Source organism: Molossus molossus, unplaced genomic scaffold, assembly GCF_014108415.1.
Source record: "Molossus molossus isolate mMolMol1 unplaced genomic scaffold, mMolMol1.p scaffold_m16_p_5, whole genome shotgun sequence".
Taxonomy (NCBI): Eukaryota; Metazoa; Chordata; class Mammalia; order Chiroptera; family Molossidae; genus Molossus; species Molossus molossus.
In genome coordinates, this window is record NW_023425388.1 from 86,767,296 (window position 1) to 86,791,467 (window position 24,172).

A 24,172-nucleotide genomic window follows, 5' to 3' on the forward strand; every position below is an offset into this window, starting at 1 on the left:
AAGAATTATAATCAGTCTATATGTAACTTTTGCATTATCAGCCAAAGCTTATCAAATTATTCCAAATGCACAAATACAAGGAGTTAAGAGAAGGAGTTAGAATCACAGAAAGATAGCTTGTAAGGAACCTCAGAGGCCACTGAATTTAATCCTTATATTTTAAAGGTTGCTTTAATTGAGACCCAAAGAGAACAAATCCATCACTCATGATCACACTACATGTATAAGCCCATCCTAGTCATATACACATGTATCTTACCTTTCTGATGACGTCTTAGAAGTGACAGGATGCCCACGAACACCTTTTTTACTTTTATGGTCTAGAGAAAGAACCTTGTTTCTTAGGCTTCTTTGCCACTAGGGGAAAAATGGAATTTTAATAATAAATATAGCACTATGATAATAAATAGGCACTTAAAACTTTGTTTTATTTAGAAATTCAAAATAAACAGTCAAATTCATAGTAGTGCACAGAGGAGGGAAAAAAATACAACCTATGAAACATTGGCTCTTTTGTTAGTGTAGAAATATAAATCCACCAAAAAATAGTAGGAATAAATTTTAAAATTTCAAGGTAACTTTAGTTAGGAAATCAACATTTTGAGATTCTAAAGCTTACATAACTATAATTTTTACTGTATCTAAAGGAAATAATAAAAAGTATTACATACAAAGATAAATACTGCCTGTGATTAACTGAGTTTATAATATTCAGAAGGGATTATAGTTGGTCTCCTATGAATTGCTGCATGGAAAATTTTAGGAAAAAGTTGACATCCTACTGACAGTTTAGATTTAATCTGACTAGAAACAAAAGTTAAAATTGATTTATTTAATATACAGTGTGGCCCTGGCCAGTTTGGCTCAGTGGTAGAGCGTCAGCCTGCGGTCCAGAGAGACCCGTGTTCGGTTCCTGCTAAGGGCATGTACCTCAGTTGCAGTTTGTCCCCGGCCCTGGTTGGGTCGTGCGGGTGGCAACCATTCGATGTGTCCCTTTCACATCGATGTTTCTCTCTCTCTCTCCCTCCCCACTCTATCTGAACAAAAAAAAAAAAATGGAGAAGTCTTCGAGTGAAGATAAAAAAAAATCAGTAATATACAGTGTGAATGTAGACAAGTAAATTATTTATCTTATTTCTATGCATTAATCTCCTATTTGAAAATAAGTGTAATAGTAGATATCTCACAAGGATGTATGATGATTATATACATAGTAAATTTAAGACACTGTCTTCCTTGAAGAGATATTTGTACAGTCATGGTCATAACAGCATTGTTCACAATAGTTAAAAGGTAGAAGCAAATCATGTCCATCAATGGATGAATGGATAAACAAAGCGTGGTATATACATACAATGCAATATTATCTGCCCTTGAAAAGGAAGGCAATACTGACACATTATATCACGAATAAACCTTGACAACTATGAAATAATAGCAAAAATACATTTTGGGCTCTGCCACCAGTTCTGGCACAGAGCTCCTAAAATTCTTGTAAATTGCCTAAGTGATAAAAGAACTACATAGTACATGTCAGCAACAACGTGACTTTTTTCCCAATATTTTCAATTCATGGTTGGTTGAATCTACAGATATGGAACCCACATATATGGAGGACAAATTATATATAAACAACAAAGCATAGAACAATATGTATTTCATGATCCCTTTTTGCAACAATCAAAAAATAACATATGGCCCTGGCCAGTTTGGCTCAGCGGTTAGAGCGTCAGCCTGCGGTCTGGAGAGACCCGGGTTCGGTTCCCGCTAAGGGCATGTACTTCGGTTGCAGTTTGTCCCCGGCCCTGGTTGGTCGTGCGGGTGGCAGCCACTCGATGTGTCCCTTCACGTCGATGTTTCTCTCTCTCTCTCTCTCCTTCCTCTCTCTCCCTCCCACTCTTTCTGTACAAGAAATGGAAAAATATCCTCGGGTGAGGATAAAAAATAAATAAATAAATAACATATGCATTGGTGTATGCATTTATTTTTCTTGAAAAGAATGAAAGAAAACAGTGTTAATAGTGGTTCCCTTTAGGAAGAAGGAACAGAGAAGGATTCTTTATTACCTTCACCTTACACCACCTTTCTATACAGCCTAAATTTCCTAATGTTATGTACATATTTCTTCTTTTTATGTCAACAGAAGTCATATGGTCCCATTTATTCCCTTTTTTGCAACTTCCATACAAAACAAAGTAATCATTTAATAATTACATGTTTAAATAATGTTAAAGCAACTAATATGAATGACAAATCTTTCCTATGAGAATGCTATAATAAATGGTTAATTTTTCTTGTCTACAACATAAAAATACATGTAGTCAAGGTGATTTAAAATTTATTACCTCAAAATAGTACTGTTATGAACTTGAATTATGTCCTGTCCCATCAAATTTATATATTGAAGTCCTAACTGCCAGTGTGACTGTATGTGAAATGGGGCCTGTTCAGAGGTAATTAAGGCTAAATGAGGTCACAAGGGCAGGGCCCTAATCCAACAGGATTGGTGTCCTTACAACAATAGAAAGAAACACCAGGGATGTGGGGGCACAGAAAAAAGGCCATATGAGAACACAGCAAGAAGATGGCCATCTGTCATCCAAGGAGAGAGGCCTTAGGAAAACCAACCCTGTCAGCACCTCGATCTTGGACTTCCAGCCTCCAGAATTATAAGAATATAAATATCTGTTGTTTAAGGCACCCAGTCAGTGGTATTTTGTTATGTTATCAATGTGGTTGGAGATTACTAGGTCTAAGGAATTTTTATATTAAGTTTTAATAAATATTGCAAAATTGTTTCACAGAAAATTTGCACTAATTTATATTGCCACTGATGACAGCTCTGGGTGTTATCACACAGTAGGATTGTTGCCAATTTAATAGAAAGAAAAAAATTATTATTATTTTTAATCCTCACCTGAGGACATGCTTAGGAAGGGAGGAAAAGAGGGGAAGAGAGACAGAAAGAAAGAGAAACATTGATGTGAGAGAGAAATATGGATCATTGCCTTCTGTTCGTACCCTGACCAGCAATCAAACATGAAACCCAGGTATGTGCCCTGACCGGGAATCGAACCAGCAACCTTTAGATGCACAGGACAATGCTTAACCAAACTGAGCCACTCCAGCTAGGCAAAAAATACTATTTTAAGAAAATTTTGTCTCTTTGCAGTTATGTATTTTATTTCATGTTTTAGCATATTGAATTGTGGAATAACAATTATATATATTATATATAGTTGGCCCTCCATATCTGTGGGTTCCATATCCGTGGATTCAACCAACCACAAACTGAAAATATTTGAAAAAAAAATTCTATTTTTAAAAAATTGACAATGAGCTGTGCCAGGCAAGAGAAAAAAACAATACCTAAAAAGTGCTATCTTACACCTCATTCATGAGATCTCTATAATAATGCTTAATAATGATAAAACTAAAGTCCTGATGTATAATCAAAATGTCTTTTAAAAAATAGTTGTGTGACACTTTAAGATAAACCCTCTCGCCCTGGCCGGTTTGGCTCAGCGGTTAGAGCGTCCACCTGCGGTACAGAGAGACCCGGGTTCGGTTCCCGCTAAGGGCATGTACCTCGGTTGCAGTTTGTCCCCGGCCCTGGTTGGTCGTGCGGGTGGCAGCCACTCGATGTGGCCCTTTCACATCGATGTTTCCCTCTCTCTCCCTCCCACTCTGTCTGTACAAAAAATGGAAAAATGTCCTCGGATGAGGATAAAAAAAAAAAAAAAGATAAACCCTCTCAAATTTACAAAACAAGAGTAAAAGAGCAAATAATTCTAATAAGCTTAATATTCGAATAGATTTAAAATATAATTTATTTTATAATAATGAAATTTAAATTTCATGAAGAAAAATAATGCATAATAAGGTATACTTAAATTTAAACTGAAGACTTTAACCTCAAAGTATCAGTTTAATATACACCTGAAATAAACTAACTTAAAATCTAGAAATAAATAACCAAAAAAAGAAAGAAAGAAACACAAAGAACATATAAGAAAAAAAATTCAGTTTCACTAAAATATTTTAAACACACCAAATAATACAATATACTTAAAAGAACTAAGTTTTTATTTACCCCCTGCAAAGGGAGATCCCACCGTTCTGAGCTTCTGAGTTTGTACAGCGGTGATTTGACATGAACATCCTCTGATTTTGCATTTAACATCTTTGTTATCTGAAACCAGAATGAGAAAATAACGTTTAATTAAAATATAAATAAGAGATGAATCAGCTAACATAACCATTATTTTACTCTACATTAATATGTTGATATTAGTTTTAAAGACTTTTAAACTAATGCTTACTTTATAGGCAGTTAAGCCCTGGCCTGTTTGGCTCAGTGGTTAGAGCGTTGGCCGATGGACCAAAGAGTCGTGGGTTCAATTCCAACCAAGGGCATGTACCTTGGTTGCGGTTCATCCCTGGCCAACCACTCAGTGTCTCTTTCACATATATAATTTTATTTTAAAAAACCTCTCACTCTGTATAAAGATTAATAAATGAAGAATCACAATAGCTTCATAAATATTCTCTTACCTACAGTATCTTCCCCTTCTAATCTTTCAAACTTTATCCCCAGAGTTCTCTAATACACAAATATTAAATATGGCTACAATATTTAAAATATAACAATGATACCCATTACCTATAGTTTATCTATACAATCTAGGCTCTTTCACATCATGCAACTCTATACCCCAACCACATTGAGTTTACTCAACCTTCTTCAAACATGTCATGGGATTTTGTATCTCCAGAACTTTGCATGTACTGCTTCCTCAATCTAAAAAGCCCTTCTTTCTGCTTCTCCCTTGTGAAATACTTCAGATTCTGCTCAAATTATTATTTTATCCATACAACCCTCACTCCCACACCATTCCTTTCTCTGGGTATGAGTACTTGGTACATTTCTATTACATTATTTATACTAAATGTAGAATACTATATCTATTTGTCTACATATCTGTCTTCTTCTCCAGACTGTGGAAGTCCTCTTAATGAGAGGGTCCTCATTTTGTCACTTTTATATCTCCAATATGTATGGCTCAAGGTATGCTGAATAAACAAATGAATGAGTGCATCCATCTTACCACAAGTTTGAAATCATTTGTTTAGAACCTAAGTAACTTTCATATTAAGAGAAAGTTATAAATGATGGTTAAGCATCAAGTTCAGCCTAAAATATATAGCATATAATAAGCACTATGTCAACTACAATTAATAACAGTCTATAAATTGATTTCAATAAGAGTAAAGCACAAGTCAAAAGGATAGAATAAATTTGAAGAAAGTGTACCTCAACTCTTTTATTTCTTTTTTTTTTTTTTATCCTCATCAGAGGATATTTTTGCATTTATCATCAGATAGAGCAAGAGGGAAAGAGGGGGTAAGAGAGAGAGAGAAACATTGACTGGTTGCCACCCACACAACCCCAACTGGAGCCGAGAACAAACTGCAACTGAGGTGCGTGCCCTTATAGGAACCAAACCCAGGACTCTCTGGTCTGTGGGCCGACGCTCTAACCACTGAGCAAAACTAGCTAGGGCTCAACTCTTTTCTTTCACAAGCACCTCTGAGTTAATCCTCCTGGGCACTAGTAACTTCTTAATTATTTACACCTATTCTGTATAAAAAGGTACCTCTTTACCCTGGCCAGATAGCTCAGTTTGTTAGAGCATCATCCTGATACACCAAAGTTGTAGGTTCAGTCCCCAGTCAGGGTACATACAAGAAACAACCAATGAATGCACAAATAAGTGGAACAACAGATAAATGTTTCTCTCTCTAAATAAATAAATAGCCCTGGCTGGTGTGGCTCAGTAGGTTGAGCATTGTCCTATGCCCCAAGAGGTCGCTGACTCAATTCTCAGTGAAAACATATGCCTGGGTTTCAGGCTGGATTCCCAGTAGGAGGCGTGTAGGAGGCAGCCAATCAATGTTTTCTCTCTCATCAATGTTTCTCTCTCCCTCTCCCGTCCTCTCTCTCTAAAATCAATAAAAATATGTCTTATAAATAAATACCTCAAATTAAAATTTATTTTTTAAAAAGGTCTCTATAATTCTTCATCTGCAAAAGACAATGTTATCTCTAAATCAGTTATTTCCTTCATATTCTTAATTAGGGAACAGTTGCTTTTTCAGGGGGTTAAGGCAAGGGCTTCAGGCTGTTCATACCCATGAATCCTTTGTGGGTAGTTTATTTAGCCCACATTGAATACTGTGGAATATTGTATTTACCAAAGATGCCTACACCAATGATCCACATCCCACATGCTCTTCTTACAATGTAACACTGACAATGTTCCACCATCAGGTGTGGTCTATGATCCTTACCCTTGAACCTGGGAAGGCCTGTGACTTCCAAAGATAGATCACCCAAAGCAATAGAGTTTCTGCCTAGCTCTCACAGGCTTGTGTGTTTTCCCTTCCTTCCTCTCTCTCTTTTTTTTCTTCTCTGTCTCTCCATACTGTGGAGGAAATACTGTTTTCATGACATGACCACTGTCCGACCAGAGAGAGACAAGGCCAGACAGGAGACTGTTTACCACAAACCCCAACCCTTAAAGACTATCTGATCATAATCAATGTTCATTCTAACATAAATCAGCACCCCTCTCCTGCTTCCTACTATGTGCTCATTCCTGAACAGGCTGTTGTCCTGACTTGGTCAAGCATACAAAGTAATTTCCTGTACCTGGTGACATTCACATACTAGTACTTATGACTATCCCCCATTTTACCTTCTATAAATGTCACCTGTCAGGTGGCTCAGGGAACCCACTTCATCTTGTAGCCACCCAAGATGTGCCTCAAATGTAAATTTCCCTTAATAAATTCTGTGATTGCCAGATTGGAGTAGCCAGCCTCTGTCTTCAGTCTTTCCTCGCCCTCCACTTACAGAGGTAGATTTTGATTTTGAGGTTTTTTTGGGGTTTATTTTATTGATTTTAGAGAGAAAGGAAGGGAGAGGGAGAGAAAGAAAAACATCGATGAGAGAGAACATAGATTGCCCACCTCCTGCATGCCTCCACTGGGGACCGGGCCCACATTCCAGGCATGTGCCCTGACTCGGAACCAAACTGGTGACCCCTCGGTGCATGGGTCCATGCTCAACCACTGAGCCACACTGGCCAGGCAAGGTAGATTTTCATTCTTAAGACTTCCCCATGGGTCTGCATGTACCAATAGATACACAGATCTTAGGGGCCCTAAGGCAACAGGTTAAAAGATCACATGGAAAGTATAAAAAGAGACTTACGGTCAAGATGGCGGCGTAGGTAAATGCGGTATCACGTCCTCCCACAACCACATCAAAGTTACAACTAAACTACAGAACAACCATCACTCAAAACCGCTTAAAATCAAGCTGAATGGAAGTCCTACAAGTACAGAATTAAAGCAGCAGCCACATACAGACTGGAAGGAGGGGTGGAGGGGTGGAGGGGCGGAGGGGCAGAGAGGCGGAGGGGCGGAGGCGAGACGCACTGGTCTGAAACCCACATGTGGCGTATAAAAATCAGAAGGATACCTCGGCTGGCAAGGTCCTTCCTGAGGAATGAGGGGTCCCTATCCCACACCAGGTGCCCCACTCAGGGTTCCAGTGCCAGAAAGAGAAGTCCCCATAACTTCTGGCTGGAAAAACCAGCAAGAACTGAGGCTCAGGAAAGCTGAAGTGGCTAGAGCCCCAGGCAGTTCCTTAAAGGGACTCTCTCCCTCTAAGCTTGGAGGGGAGGCAGCTCGAGGGGCACGAGAGACATACAGGGAAGAACTGAGCTGTTTGGCACTGGAGCGGGGGCTTTCTCTGGGACAAACGTGCTGTCAGAGGCCTTGGTTCCTTTGGTGAGCCCTTCCCGGGGGCAGCAGACAGTCGCCAAATCTGGGACTCCAGCAACCTGGCTCACACTGGTAGCCCTGCCCTGGTGACTCCCTGAGGCCCCGCCTCACCCAACTTTCAGGCCCACCCAAGCTGTTGCCAGTTGCTTAACCATAGGATTGGCCTGTCTTGGATACTGCTTCAGGTTTTTCCTAAATTCTTTCAAATGAGCAGTATCTAGTCTCAGCTAGCCCCACACTGCTCGTTAAGTAATATACAGAAACAAACAAAGGGAGGCAGTCAAAATGAGGAGACAAAGAAACAGGTCCCAAATGAAAGTACAGATCAAAACCCCAAGAAAAGAACTAAGCAAAATGGAGATAAGCAACCTAACAGATGCTGAGTTCAAAATACTGCTTATAAGGATACTCAATGAACTCAGTGAGAACCTCAGTGAACTTAGTGAGGGTCTCAAGAGCATAAAAAAGGACCAGTCAGAAATTATGGATGCACAGTCAGAATTGAAGGAGGCATTAACTGAAATAAAGAATAATTTACACAGATTCAATAGTAGAGTACGTAAATCCAAGAAGCAAACCATCGATTTGGAATCTAAAGAAGCAAAAAACACCCAATCAGAACAGCAAAAAGAAAAAAGAATACAAAAAAATGAGGATAGTGTAAGGAGCCTCTGGGACAACTTCAAGCGTGCCAACATTCGCACCTTGGGGGTGCCAGAAGGAGAAGAGAGAGAACAAGAAATTGAAAATCTGTTTGAAACAATAATGGTAGAAAACTTCCCTAACTTGGTGAAGGAAACAGACATACAAGTCCAGGAAGCACAGACAGTCCCAAACAAGATGAACCTCAAGAGGCCCACACCAGACACATCATCATCAAAATGCAAAAGGTTCAAGACAAAGAGAGAATCTTAAAAGCAGCAAGAGAAAGGCAGCTAGTTACCTACAAGAGAGTTCCAATAAGGCTGTCAGCTGATTTCTCAAAAGAAACTTTGCAGGCCAGAAGGGAGTGGCAAGAAATATTCAGAGTGATGAAAAGCAAGAACCTACAACCAAGATTACTGTATCCTGCCAGGCTGTCATTTAGAATCGATGGCCATATAAAGACTTTCCCAGACAAGGAAAAGTGAAAGGAGTTCATCACCACCAAACTGTTATTATATGAAATGATGAAGGGTCTTTTTGAAGAAAAAGATAAAATATATGAACAAACAAAATGGCAACGAATACATATCTATCGACAATGGAATCTACAAACAAAATGAACAGGTAAACAGAAACATTCTCATAGATACAGAGAACATTTTGTTGGTTGCCAGATGGGAGAGGGGTTGGGGGAATGGGTAAAAAACGTGAAGGAATTAAGAAGTACAAATTCATTGCTAGACTAACAAACCTCAAAGGGAAAGGGGTTTGGGGGGGGTGGGAAGAAGTAAACCAAAGAACTTATATTCATAACCAATGGACACAGACAATAGTGTGGGAAAAGGCGGGAGGGGGGCAGGAGTGGGAAGGAGGGGATCAATGGGGGAAGAAATGTGGGACATCTGTAATACATTCTAGATTCAACAATAAAGATTAAAAAAAAAGAAGAAGAAGAAGTATAAAAAGGAATAGATTTACGCCAACATATTTGAGTCTTCCCAACACAGGTATCAAAATACGTGAGTGAGCCTTTAAGATGATTATAAGGAGAGGTAGGTGCCATGTCCAGCCATGAAGTGGCAAAATGAAGCCCCTGAAGCAACTCAAGAAGCAGGCCAAGGAGATGGACAAGATAAGACATTCAAGCAGAAGCAAAAAGAGAAGCAGAAGAAACTCAAGAAGCTAAAAGCAAAGGCTGCAAAAAATGGCCCCCTAGTCAGCAGTGGAATTAAGAAATCTGGCAAAAAGGGGAGAGGAAAATGGCTATAAAGTGAATGGAAACTACACAGACCGCCTCCCAGGACCAAACTGAAATTACAACTAAAATAAAGACAAGTCATCTGGAAAAACCAACTGAAGAGCAGCTGGAGAAAACCCTTATAACCAGGGATGTAAAGAGGACCCCAAATCAAGACTGATAGGAGCTGCAGAGGGACAAGAGCGCTGGCTGGGTACCAACGGGCAGCAGCTAAGGGCTGTCTTAGCTGTGAGCAGTTCCCACTGAGAAGTGAGGGTTTAAAACCCCAAGCCGGCTCCCTAGCACAGTGTGGCAGAACAGGAAAAGAAGCCCATATAACACCTGCCTGAGAAAATCACCAGAGCAAAGGTTTGTCTGAGAGAGGCACAGGGACCACTAGCACTTCCCTTAAGGGCCAGTGCACTATGTAACAGATACAGCCACTCACACCGGGCTCCAGCTGAGGGAAGGTGGACTGGACTGGAGTTGTGTGAGGAGAGTCTGGGGTTTGTGGCACTGGGGAGAGAGCTGGGAAGGAGGCCATCGGGAGCTCTATGCTGAGTCACTCCCCCACAAGACAGTAGACATATTCCTCAAGAAGCCCCTTCCCAGAGCAGCTGTAGCCAGTGGAGAAGCAACTGCCCCTCACTCAAGAATTTAATACCACCCTGACCAGAGAAGTGCAACCTGAGGCTCATTAGCAACCAGAGGCTACCTGCCAGCCAGGAGGCAGAGAAGAGCCTCTGAAAGCTTTGAGCTTGGAATCTAGCTCTCAGTGTTGGGGGTCATGGCTCTAGGGACTGAGCTGTGAAGGTTGAGGCCTGAGTCGCTGTGCTGAACCATTAAGCCACACTGCAAAAACCATTTTCTTCCCAAAGCAACTTTAGCCCATGGGAAAGCAATTGCCCCACCCACTGGAAATCCACTTACCCTGCCCAAATGTAAAATTGTTCTTTCAGCTGAGGGCTACAACTTGAGAATCATTCAGTAACTGAGACTAACAGTCAGCCTGCAGGTGAAAACTCTAGGATCAATGAATCTTTGGCCTGCAACTCGATCCAGGAAAGTGAGACTAAACATTGGTGTTTAGCCCTGGCCGGTTTGGCTCAGCGGTTAGAGCATCGGCCTGCGGTCCGGAGAGACCCGGGTTCGGTTTCCGCTAAGGGCATGTACCTTGATTGCAGTTTGTCCCCGGCCCTGGTTGGTCGTGTGGGTGGCAGCCACTCGATGTGTCCTTTTCACGTCAATGTTTCTCTCTCTCTCTCTTCCTCTCTCTCCCTCCTACTCTATCTGTGCAAAAAATGGAAAAATGTCCTCAGGTGAGGATAAAAAAAATAAAAAATAAATAAAATAAAATAAACATTGGTGTTTAGCATAGTCCCTTACATACTCATTCAAACCCAGCAGAACAACAACATCCACATGGAAATTTTGGCATGCTATAAAACCCGGAAAGACAGTCAAAATGGTGAAACAAAAAAACAAATCCCAAATGAAAAAACAAGAAAATTCTACAGAAGAAGGGCTAAATAAAATAGAGTAAAGCAAGTTATCAGAGGTAGAACTCAAAGTAATAATTATGCAGAAGCTCAACAGCATAAGTTAATATATAGAAACAATGAAAATCAACCAACTGAAAATGAAAAACCACAAGCAGAAATGAATAATGACATACCAGAAATAAAGAACACATTGGAATGAATAACAAGCAGATTACAGGAAGCTGAGGATCGGATCAACGAATTAGAAAACAGGATAGAAAAAAAAATCAATCATGCCCGGGCCAGTTTTGCCCAGTGGTTAGAGCGTTGGCCCGCAGACCATAGAGTCCAGGGTTCGGTTCCCGTTAAGGCACGTACCTCGGTTGTGATTTGTCCCCAGCCCTGGTGGGAGTCGTTTAGTGGCAACTACTCAATGTGGCTCTCTCACATCGATGTTTCTCTCTCTCTCTCTTCATCCCTCTCTCCCTCCCGCTCTATCTAAAGATGAATGCAAAAATGTCTTCGGATGAGGACTGAAAGAAAGAAAGAAATCAGGATCCCCTTATTGAAGATGGTGGCAGGCAGGACCGGAGGGAGGGTGAGTGTGTGACAGAGTGAGCTATTGTGTGAGAGAGTGTGAGTGGACGTGAAGGTGGATGACCAAACTCATGCAGTACAGAGACGCAAAGCAGAAGGTTCCTGTGCTGTGGACAAGAGGAGCTGCCTACTGAGGTAAGCAGCTCTTCAAGGCGCTTCTCCCTGCGCTGTGACAAAGTCCAACCATTTTGGAATATCCTGGGTCTTCCCTGGGAGGAGGCAGTGGGAGCAGCTAGGACCCAGCAACCTGAGCAGACCAGCATACCTGGCAATATCAGACCAGTGGACACTCTGTGTCAACACAGACCAGTGCGCAGTAGTGGAGCTCCCCATGTGCCGGTGGCAGAAGCCGCAGACAGCCGGAAGCCCAGTACCATCCTCCATAGTAGCATCCCAATGAGAGTCAAGATATATCCCCAGCAACAGAGAGTGGGGAGGAGACATCCACCCCAAGCAACAGAGGCACAGACCAGCAGCTCAGACCCATCCCCAAAAACTACAGCAAAACCTGAGCAGGAATTGAGCCCCATTGGGCAGCACCACTCCCAGCTTCCAGCAGTGGGACCTGCGGATCCACAGAGGCCTGTGCAGTTCAGCAGCTCACAAGATCAGTGGGAAGCCAGAGCCCAAGAGAGACTGGTAAGAATCAGCTGCCCACCCGCGGGATCTGCAGGGTGTGGGGGCACCAGACAGGCCTGTGTGACCCAGCTGCGCACAACATAGGTGCAGAGGATGTGACAATGAAGGAGGAGTGAATGGAAGTTACACAGAAAATCTCCCAGGATTAAAGGGAAATTACAACTGAAATAAACACAAATCCTCGGGGGGAAAAAAAACAAAACAAAAAACAAACAAACAGAAAAGCAGCAGGACAGGATCATATAACCAGGGACACTGGTAGCATCTGAGGAGGCACAAGAGGGTGGCGGGCTGGGAGCCCATAGACAGGAGCAGTCTTCGCTGTGAGCAGCACCCTTGGGGAATAAAAACCAACCCACACCACAGTGCAGAGAGCCGGGACAGAGTGCTAAAATAGCCACAGCCACTCTGGAAGCTACTGCAGTGGGAAGGCAGACTGGGCTGGAACTCTGTGGGGACAACCAGGAATTTGAGGGCACTCAGAGTTTTTTAAGAGTTTCAGCCACAAAAGACGATGGCCACTGTGCTCCTTCCAAGAGCTATGGAGAAAAGCAGCAGCCCCCCACCCCCACCCCCACACCTGGGAGATTCAGCCTTTCCCAGGTGAGGCAAGGAAATAAAAACTGAGGCTCATTAATAACCAGCATCTATCCCACCCTCTGGAAATCCTCTAATGCAGAACATCAGGGCTACATTCCAAGGCACTAAGTAACTGAGACTACCAGCCACCAGGAAAAAGTGAGAGGATAACTGACTCTTTCCTGCTTGCAAATCTACCCAGGAAAGTAAGACTTGAAAGTGGTGTTTAACGTGGGCCCACCAGGCCCATCCAAACCCAGTAGAGGGAGCCACAAACAGCAGAACACCAACACCAACAGGGAGAATTTGGCAGACTCCAAAACCCACTGAGAAAGCCAAAATGATGAAACAAAGAAACAAATTCAAAATGGAAGAACAAGAGAACTCTATCAAAGATGAGGTAAATGAAATGCAGTTAAGCAAATTATCAGAGGTAGAGTTCAGAGCCATGATCTTGAGGAAGCTCAACAGCATGAGTAAGGACATCAACACCATGAGTAAAGACATAGAAACACTGAAAACCAACCAAGTGGAAATGAAGAATGACATAGCAGAAATAAAGAACACATTGAAACGACTAAACAGCAGAGTAGAGGAATCCGAGGACTGAATCAGTGAATTAGAAGACAGGGTAGAGAAAAATCAACCAATCAGAAAACAAAAAGGAAAAAACCAATTAAAAAACAGGAAGACAGCTTAAGAGAACTCTGGGACAACTAGAAATGTAATAACATCCGCATCATAGAAGTCCCCAAAGAAGAAGAAAATGGGCAAGGATTAGAGAATATAATTGAAGAAATAATGATGGAAAACTTCCCTAACTTGGGGAAGGAAGAAGGAATTCAAGTTCAAGAAGCACAAAGAGCCCCAAGTAAGAAGATCCCAAACAGGCCCATAGTAATTAAAATGCCAAAAATTAAAGACAAATAGAGAATCCTAAAGGCACCAAGAGATAAGCAACAGGTTACCTACAAAGGAAACCCCATAAGGCTCTCAGCTGACTTCTCAACAGAAACACTACAGGCCAGAAGGAAGTGGCATCAAGTAAACAAGGTCATGAAAAACAAAAATCTGAATCCAACTCTACTCTATCCAGCAAGGCTATCATTCAAAATAGAAGGAAAAATAAAGAGCTTTCCAGACAAAAAAAAAAAAAAAAAAAGGCTAAGGGAATATTTTAACACCAAACCAGCACTGCAAGATATGCTAAAAGAATTGCTGTAATTAGTACAAGAAATAGAAAGAAAAATATAACCAAACTAAACAAAAATGGCAATAAATAAGTACATATCAATTATCATCTTAAATGTGAACAGTTTGAATGCTCCGATAAAAAGACACATAGTAGCTGACTGGATGAGAAAGCATGACTCACATATGTGTAGTTTACAAGACACTCACCTCACAACAAAAGACTCACATAGGTTGAAAGTGAAGGGACGGAAAAAAATCTTTCAAGCAAACAAAAAGAAAAAAAAAAGCTGGGGTACCAATACTCATATCTGATAAAGTAGATTTCAAAATGAAGACCATAAATAGAGACAAGGCCAGTACATAATATTGAAAAGATCTATTCAAGAGGAAGATATAACCTTGGTAGACATATATACACCCAATGTAAGAGCACCAACATATATTTAAAATCTTCTGGAGGACTTCAAAAGAGAAATCAACAACAATACAATCATAGCAGGGAACTTCAACACCCCGCTGACATCACTTGATAGATCCTCCAGACAAAAATTTAACAAGGAAACACAGACTCTAAATGAAGTGCTAGATCAAATGGATTTACTAGATCTCTACAGAGAATTACACCCCAAACTGCAGAATTCACATTCTTCTCAAATGTACATTGAACATTCTCAAAGACAGACCACATTTTAGGGCACAAACTAAGTCTCTACAAGTTCAAGAAGACTGAAATATCAAGCATATTCTCAGATCACAATGGCATGCAACCAGAACTCAATTACAACAAGAACATGCAAAGACATTAGAAAACACAAAGGCTAAATAGCATGTTATTGAACAATGAATGGGTTACCATGAAGATCAAGGGAGAAATTACAAACGTCCTGGAAACCAATGAAAATGAACACACAACAACACAAAATCTATGGGATGCAGCGAAAGCAGTTCTGAGAGGGAAGTTCATAGCACTACAGGCCTACCTCAAGAAACAAAAAAAATTTCTAATAGACTATCTAACCTCACAACCTAAAGAACTAGAAAGGAGAAAAAACAAAACAAAACAAAAAAAAAAAACCCAGAGCAAGTAGAATGAAAGAAATAGTAAAGATCAGAGCAGAAATAAATGACTTGGAGACCAAAGAAAACAATTCAAAGGATCAATGAAACGAACTGGTTCTTTGAAAAACTAAACAAGATTGATTGACCATAAGCTAGACTCACCAAGAAACAAAGAGAGAGAACCCAAATACACAAAATCAGAAATGAAAGAGGAGAAATAATACCTGATACTACAGAAATACAAAAAATCGTTAACAAATATGAACAATTATACGGCAACAAATTCAACAATCTAAGCAAAATGGACAAATTTCTAGAAACACATAGTCTGCCAAAACTGAACCAGGAAAATATAGAAAACCTGAACAGACCAAAAACAACAAAGGAAAGTGAAGATGTCATCAAGACTCTCCCAGCAAACAAAAGCCCAGGCCCAGAGGCTTCACAGTGCAATTTTTTCAAACATTCAAAGAAGAACTAATACCCACTTTCCTCAAACTATTTCAAAAAATTCAAGAAAAATAAAGACTTCCAAACTCGTTTTATGAGGCCAGCATAATTCTAATCCCAAAACCAGAAAAAGACACTACAAAGAAAGAAAACTACAGGCCAATATCCCTGATGAACATACATGCCAAAATCCTGAACAAAATACTAGCAAATCGAATCTAGGAATATATCAAAAAAATTATTCACCATCACCAAGTGAGATTCATCACAGGCATGCAAGGTTGTTACAATATTCGCAAATCAATAAATGTCATACACCACATAAACAAAATGAAAGATAAGAATGATATGATCATATCAATAGACATTAAAAAAGCATTTGACAAAATCCAGCACCCATTTCTGATAAAAATGCTCAGCAATCTGGGAATAAAGGGATCATATCTCAACATAATAAAGGCCATATATGAAAGACCTACAGCCAACATCATACTCAATGGGCAAAAACTAAAAGCATTTCCCTTAAGAACAGAAACAAGCCCTGGCCAGTTCGGCTCAGGGGTTAGAGCGTAGGCCTGTGGTATAGAGAGACGCAGGTTTGGTTCCCGCTAAAGGCACATACCTCTGTTGCAGTTTGCCCCTGGCCTTGGTTGGGTCATGCAAGAGGCAGCCACTCAATGTGTCCCTTTCACATCGATGTTTCTCTCCACCCCCCACCACTCTATCTGAACAAAAAAAGGAAAAATGTCCTCAGGTGAAGATTAAAAAAAAAAAAAACAGCCCTGGCCAGTTTGGCTCAGCGGTTAGAGCGTCGGCCTGCGGACCAGAGAGACCCGGGTTCAGTTACTGCTAAGGGCACGTACCTCGGTTGCAGTTTGTCCCCAGCCCTCTTTGGTCGTGTGGGTGGCAGCCACTCGATGTGTCCCTTTCATGTCAATGTTTCTCTCCCCTCTCTCTCTCTCTCCCTCTCCCTCTCTCCCTTCCTCCCTCCCTCCCACTCTATCTGAACAAAAAATGGAAAAATGTCCTCGGGTGAGGATTAAAAACAAACAAAACAGGAACAAGATAAGGATGCCCACTTGCACCACTCTTATTTAACATAGTACTGGAAGTCTTTGCCACAGCAATCAGACAGGAAGAAAAAATACAAGGGATCCAAATTGGAAAGGAGGAAGTGAAACTGTCATTATTCACAGATGACATGATACTATACGTAGAAAACCCCAAAGACTCCATCAAAAATTTACTAAACTTAATAAATGAATTTGGCAATGTACCAGGACACAAAATTAATGTCAAGAAATTTACAGCATTCCTATACAACAATGATGAAGTCACAGAAAGAGAAACTAAAAAACAATCCCATTACCATCGCAGCAAACAAATTAAGATATCTAGGAATAAACTTAACAGAAGAAATAAAGGACCTATTCACAGTAAACTACAGGTTATTGAAAAAAGATATAAAGGAAGATATAAAAAAGTGGACACACATACCTTGATCATGGATTGGAAGAATTAACATCATTAAAATGTCCATATTACCCAAAGCAATCTATTGACTCAATGCAATACCCATCAAAATACCAATGAAATACTTCACAGAACTAGAACGAATATTTCAAAAGTTCATATGGAACCAAAAAAGACCACAAATAGCCACAGCAGTCTTGAAAAAGAAGAACAAAGTTGGAGGGATCACATTACCAGATTTCAGGTTATACTACAAAGCCACTGTAATCAAAACAGCCTGGTACTGGCACATGAACAGGCAGATAGATCAATTGAACAGAATGGAAGACCCAGAAATGAACCCAAGACGATATGCTAAATTAATATTTGACAAAGGTGGAAAGAACATACAGTGCAGTAAAACAGCCTCTTTAATAAATGGTGCTGGGAAAATTGGACAGCTACATGCAAAAAATAAATAAAACTAGAACATCAACTTACACCATACACAAGAATAAATTCAAAATAAATAAAAGACGTAAATGTGACTCATGAATCCATAAAAATCCTAGAAGAAAATGTAGGCAACAAAATTTCAGACATCATACACAGCAGAATTTTCACTGATACATCACCTAAGGCAACAGAAACAGAGAAGAAAATGAACACATGGGGGCCTACATCAAACTAAAAAGCTTCTGCACAGCAAAAGAAACAACCATCAAAATGGAAAGGCAACCCACTGTATAGGAGAACATCATTGCCAATGACACATCAGATAAAGGGTTAATTTCCAAATATATAGAGCACTCATACAACTCAACAAAAGGGAGACAAAGAACCCAATTAAAAAATGGGCAGAGGAGTTGAATAGACACCTCTCCAAACAGGACATACAAATGGCCAAGAGACATATGAAGAAATGCTCCACATCACTAATCATCAGAGAGATGCAAATTAAAACAACAGTGAGGTATCACCTCACACCTGTCAGAATGGCCGCCATCAACAAATTATCAAAGTGTTGGCGAGGGTGTGGGGAAAAGCAGACTCTAGTACACTGCTGGTGGGAATTAAGACTGGTGCAACCACTATGGGTAACAATATGGTGTTACCTCAAAAAATTAAGAATTGAACTTCCATTTGACCCAGTGATCCCGCTTCTAGGAATACACCCTAAGAAGCCTGAAACACCAATCAGAAAGAATATATGTACCCCATGTTCGCAGCTGCACTATTCACAATAGCTAAGATCTGGAAACAGCCCAAATGTCCATCAGTAGACAAATGGATAAAAAAGCTGTGGTACATATTCACAATGGAGTACTATGCAGCTGTAAGAAAGAAAGAGCTCTTATCCTTTGAGATGATATGGAGGGACCTGGAGAGTATTATCCTAAGCGAAACAAGCCGAGCAGAGAAAGACAAATATCAGATGATCTCACTTACTTGTGGAATATAATGAACATAACAGTCTGAGGAACGGGGTAGTCCCAGAGATGGGGAAGTGGGGTACAGACTGACAGTCCCCAGAAAAGCAGGTTGGGGGAGAGATAAACCACAGAACTTAATGCATGTATGCATGAACAATGGACATGGACAACAAAGCTAAGGACAGGGTGGGGAGGGGGAGGGTGTCAGTGGGAAAAAAAGGAGAAACATCTGTAACAAAAATAAATTCATTAATTACATTTTAAAAAAACAATCAGAAAACCAAAAAGGAAAAACAATTAAAAAACAGGAGGAGAATATAAGAGAGCTGTGTGACATTGTGAAATGTAACAACATCTGCATCATAGGGGTACCAGAAGAAGAAAATGAGCAAGGGTTAGAGAATATATTTGAAGAAACAGTGGCAGAAAACTTCCCTAACTTGGTGAAGGAGAAATGTATACAAGTTCAGGAAGCACAGAAATCCCCAAGTAAGAAGAACCCAAACAGGCACACACCACACATCATAATTAAAATGCCAAAAATTAAAAACAAAGAGAGAATCTTAAAGGCAACAAGAAAACAGCAATAGGTTACCTACAAAGAAGCCGCTGTAAGGTTATCTGCTGATTTCTCAACAGAAACACTATATGCCAGAAGCAATACTATAGGGCATGAAGTAATCAAGGTAATGTAAAACAAGGATCTGAATACAAGACTACTAGATGCAGCAAAGCTATCATTCCAAATGAAAGGTGAAATAAAGAGCTTCTCAGAGAACACCAACAAAAAAAGACTATGGAAATATATTAGCTCAAAACCATCACTGCAAGAAATGTTAAGAGGACTGTTCTAATAAGCAGAAGACATAGAGAGAAAAACATAGCCATAATAAATTTAAAATGGCAATAAATAAGTACATATCAATAATAACCTTAAATGTAAATGGATTAAATGCTCCAATGAAAAGACACAGAGTAGCTAAATGGATAAGAAAACATGACTCACATATATGTCATTTACAAGATACCCACCTCACAATAAAAGACTCATAGGCTGAAAGTGAAGGGATAGAAAAAAATTTTCCAAGCAAATGGAAAGGACAAAAAAGCTGGGGTAGCAATACTCATATATAATAAAGTCATGGTCTTTCAAAAGGAAGACCACAACTAGAGACAAAGAAGGCCACTACATAATATTGAAAGGATCTATCCAAGAGGAAGACATAACCTTGGTAAACATATATGCACCCAATATAAGACCACCAAAATATATTTTAAAACTTCTGGAGGACTTCAAAGGAGAAATCGACAGCAATACAATCATAGCAGAGGACTTTAATACCCCACTGAGATTACTGGATAGATCCTCTAAACAAAAATAAACAAGAAAACAGAGACTCCAAATGATGCACTAAATGAAATGAATGTAATAAATATTTACAGAGAATTAAGCCCCAAAATTGCAGTACTCACATTATTCTCAAGTGCACAAGGGACTTTCCCAAAGATAGACCACATGTTAGAACACAAACTAAGTCTCTACAAGTACAAGAAGATTGAAATCATGTCAAGTATCTTCTCAGCTCACAATGGCATGAAACTAGAAATTAATTACAATAAAAATACTCAACATCATTCAAACACATGGAAGCTAAATAGCATGTTATTCAAAAATGAATAGGCTACCAAAGGGATCAAGGAAGAAATTAAAAACATCCTGGAAATCATTGAAAATGAACACACAGCAACACAAAATCTATGGGACACAGTGAAAGCAGTCCTGAGAGGGAAGTTAATAGTACTACAGTCCTACCTCAAGTAACAAGAAAAATTTCTAATTGACTATCTAACCCCACAAGTTAAAGAACTAGAAAGTAAACAAAAATAAAACCCCAGAGTAATTAGAAGGAAGGAAATAGTAAAGGTCAGAATGAAAATGAACAACATAGAAACTAAAAAACAATACAGAGATCAATGAAAAGAACTGGTTCTTTGAAAAGATAAACAAGATTGATCAAAGTTTAACCAGACTCACCAAGAAACAAAGAGAGAGGACCCAAATAAACAAAATCAGAAATGAAAGAGAAGAAATAATAAGTTACACCAAAAAAATATAAAGGATTGTTTAAAAATACTATGAACAACTATATGCCAACCAATTGGACAACCTAGGCAAAATGGACAAATTCCTAGACACATCCAGTCTTCCAAAACTCCACCTGGAAGAATGAGAAAACCTGAATAGACCAATAACAACTGAGAGGACTTCCGGTCAAGATGGCGGCGTAAGTAAAGGCAGTATCGCGTCCTCCCACAACCACATCAAAGTTACAACTAAACTACAAAACAATCATCATTCAACGCCACCTGAAATCAAGCTGAATGGAAGTCCTACAACTACAAAATTAAAGAAGAAGCCACATCGAGACAGGTAGAGGGGAGGGGGTGCGACAGGCTGGTCCCAAACCCACATGTGGCAGATAAAAATTAGGAGGATACTAATTTTTGGGAAGGTCCTCCCTGAGGACTGAGGGGTCCCCGTCTCACACCAGGCGCCCCACTCAGGGTTCCAGTGCCCCATAACTTCTGGACAGAAAAACCAGCTGGAACTAAGGCTCAGGAAGGCTGAGGGGGCTGGAGCCCCAGGCAGCTCCTCTGAAAGGGCCCGCACACAGATTTACTCAGACTTGCTCCCTCTAAGCTCAGAGGGGAAGGAGCTTAAGGGGCGCCAGAGACATACAGGGAAGAACTGAGCTGTTTGGCATTGGAGGGAGGGCTGGAGAGGGGGCTTTCTCCAGGACAGACATGCTGTCAGAGGCTTTTGTTACTTTGGTGAGCCCTTTCCTGGGATGGTAGACAGCCGCCATACCTGGGACTCCAGCTACTTGGCTCAAACTGTTTGCCTCCCCTGGTGATTCCCTGAGGCCTTGCCCCACCCAACTTTCAGGCTCACCCAAGCTGCTACCAGTTGCTTTACCATAGGATTGGCCTGTCTTCGATCCTGCTTCAGATTTTCCTAAATTCTTTCAAACAAGCAGCATCAAAATGAACAAGCAGAACAGAAACACTCTCATAGATACAGAGAACATTTTGTTGGTTGCCAGATGGGAGGAGGGTTGGGGGAATGGGTGAAAAGGTGAAGGGATTAAGAAGTACAAATTGGCCCAGGCTGCTTTGGCTCAGCGGTTAGAACATCGGCCCGTGGTCCAGAGAGACCCAGGTTTGGTTCCCGCTAAGGGCATGTATCTCGGTTGCAGTTTGTTCCCAGCCCTGGTTGGGTCGTGAGGGTGTCAACCGCTTGATGTGTCCCTTTCACATCGATGTTTCTCTTTCTTTCTCTCTCTCTCTCTCTCTCTCTCTGTCTCTCTTCCTCCCACTATCGGATCAAAAAATGTCTTCGGGTGAGGATTAAAAAAAGAAAAGAAGTAGAAATTGGTTGCTAGACTGATAAACCTCAAAGGGAATGGGGTTTGGTGGGTAGGAAGAAATAAACCAAAGAACTTTTATGCATATATACATAACCAATGAACACAGACAACAGCGTGAGGAAAGGCAGGAGGAGGGCGGGAGTGGGGAGGATAGGTTCAATGGGGGAAAAATGAAAAACATCTGTAATACATTCAACAATAAAGATAAGTTTAAAAATAAATAAATAAATATTTAAAAAAAAACTAATGAAATTGAAATAGTAATCAAAAAAATCCCAGCAAACAAAAGTCCTGGATCAGATAGCTTCACAGGCGATTATTACCAAACATTCAAAGAATGAACACCTATGCCTCTCAAACTGCTCCAAAATATTCAAAAGGAAGACTTCCACGCTCTTTTTACAAGGCGAGCATTATCCTAATTCCAAAACCAAATAAAGACACAGTAAATAAATAAAATTATAGGCAAATATCCCTGAAAAACATAGATACTAAAATCCTCAAGAAAATATTAGCAAATTGGATCCACCAATATATTAAAAAGATCATACACCATGATCAAGTGGGATTTATTTCAGTGATGCAAGGTTGGTACAACATTCACAAGTCAATAAATGTAATACATAACATAGCCAAATGAAGGATAAAAATTACATGATTATATTAGAAGACACAGAAAAAGCATTCAAGAAAATCCAGCACCATTTATGATAAAAAATCTCAGCAAGCCCTGGCCAGTGTGGCTCAGTTGTTTGAGTGTCATCCCATGCACCAGAAAGATAAACAAGCTTACATGACCTAAGAGTGATCCCTAGTAAATAAAAGCTACTTTAACTTTGTTGATTTAAGTAAATTAAACATGACTTTACTTTGGCTTTTACAAAAAATAAATCCATGTTAATAATTGACATTTGGACTTCCGGTCAAGATGGCAGCATAGGTAAATGTGGTATCGAGTCCTCCCACAACCACATCAAAGTTACAACTAAACTACAGAACAACCATCATTCAAAGCCGCCTGAAATCAAGCTGAATGGAAGTCCTACAACTACAGAATTAAAGCAGCAGCCACATCGAGACTGGTAGGAGGGGTGGAGGCGAACAGGCTGTTCCCACGCCCAGGTGTGGCACATAAAAATCAGGAGGATTCCTCGGCTGGCAAGGTCCTCCCTGAGGACTGAGGGGTCCCTATCCCACACCAGGTACCCCACTCAGGATTCCAGTGCCTGGAAGAGAAGGCCCCATAACTTCTGGCTGGAAAAACCAGCGGGAACTGAGGCTCAGGGAGGCTGAAGCAGCTGGAGCCCCAAGCAGCTCCTCTTAAAGGGCCCACGCACGAACTTATCAGATTCACTCCCTCTCAGCTTGGAGGGGAGGCAGCTCGAGGGGCACCAGAGACATTAATGGAATAACTGAGCTGTTTGGCACTGGAGGGAGGGCTGGAGAGGGGGCTTTCTCGGGGACAAAAGTGCTGTCAGAGGCCTTTGTTCCTTTGGTGAGCCCTTCCCTGAGGCGGCAGACAGTTGCCATTATCTGGGACTCCAGCAACCTGGCTCACACTGGTAGCCCTGCCCTGGTGACTCCCTGAGGCCCTGCCCCACCCAACTTTCAGGCCCACCCAAGCTGTTGCCAGTTGCTTAACCATAGGATTGGCCTGTCTTGGATCCTGTTTCGAGTTACAGTGATACCTCGGTTCTCGAACATAATTCGTTCCAGGAGGATGGTCGAGAACCGAATTGTTCGAGAACCGAAGCAATGAAACCAATAGGAAAGCGGACTCCACAAAGCGTGACTCTCTCTCTGCACTCACACTGATGACGCAAGCAAGGCGCGCTGGGCCGAATGAACGCCATTCGGCTCAACTCGGAAGTTCGAGTTCCAAATATTTGTTCGGATTCCGAGACAAAAGTTTCTCGAATCCTGATTTGGTCGAAAACCGAGGCGTTCGAGAACCGAGGTATCGCTGTATCTTAAATTCTTTCAAACAAGCAGCATCTGGTCTCAGCTAGCCCCATATTACTCGTTAAGTAATACACAGAAACAAATACAGGGAAGCAGCCAAAATGAGGAGACAACGAAACAGGTCCCAAATGAAAGAACAGAACAAAACTCCAGGAAAAGAACTAA

At 40.7% G+C, this 24,172-nt stretch overlaps 1 protein-coding gene across 4 annotated transcripts in view; it reads right to left on the reverse strand.

Moving 5' to 3' along the window:
- SENP7 (SUMO specific peptidase 7) overlaps positions 1-24,172 on the reverse strand; it is a 180,411-nt gene that overhangs the window by 140,041 nt on the left and 16,198 nt on the right. For all 4 annotated transcript variants that reach the window (XR_004956792.1, XM_036242665.1, XM_036242661.1 and 1 more), the window contains exons 3-4: positions 4,094-4,192; positions 260-357 (exon numbers count right to left, since the gene is read on the reverse strand). Coding sequence is in view for 3 of the 4 variants with exons in the window: in XM_036242665.1 (XP_036098558.1) it covers positions 260-357; positions 4,094-4,192 (197 nt within the window). In the remaining variant the exon portion in view is untranslated. The remainder of the gene's footprint in view (positions 1-259; positions 358-4,093; positions 4,193-24,172) is intronic.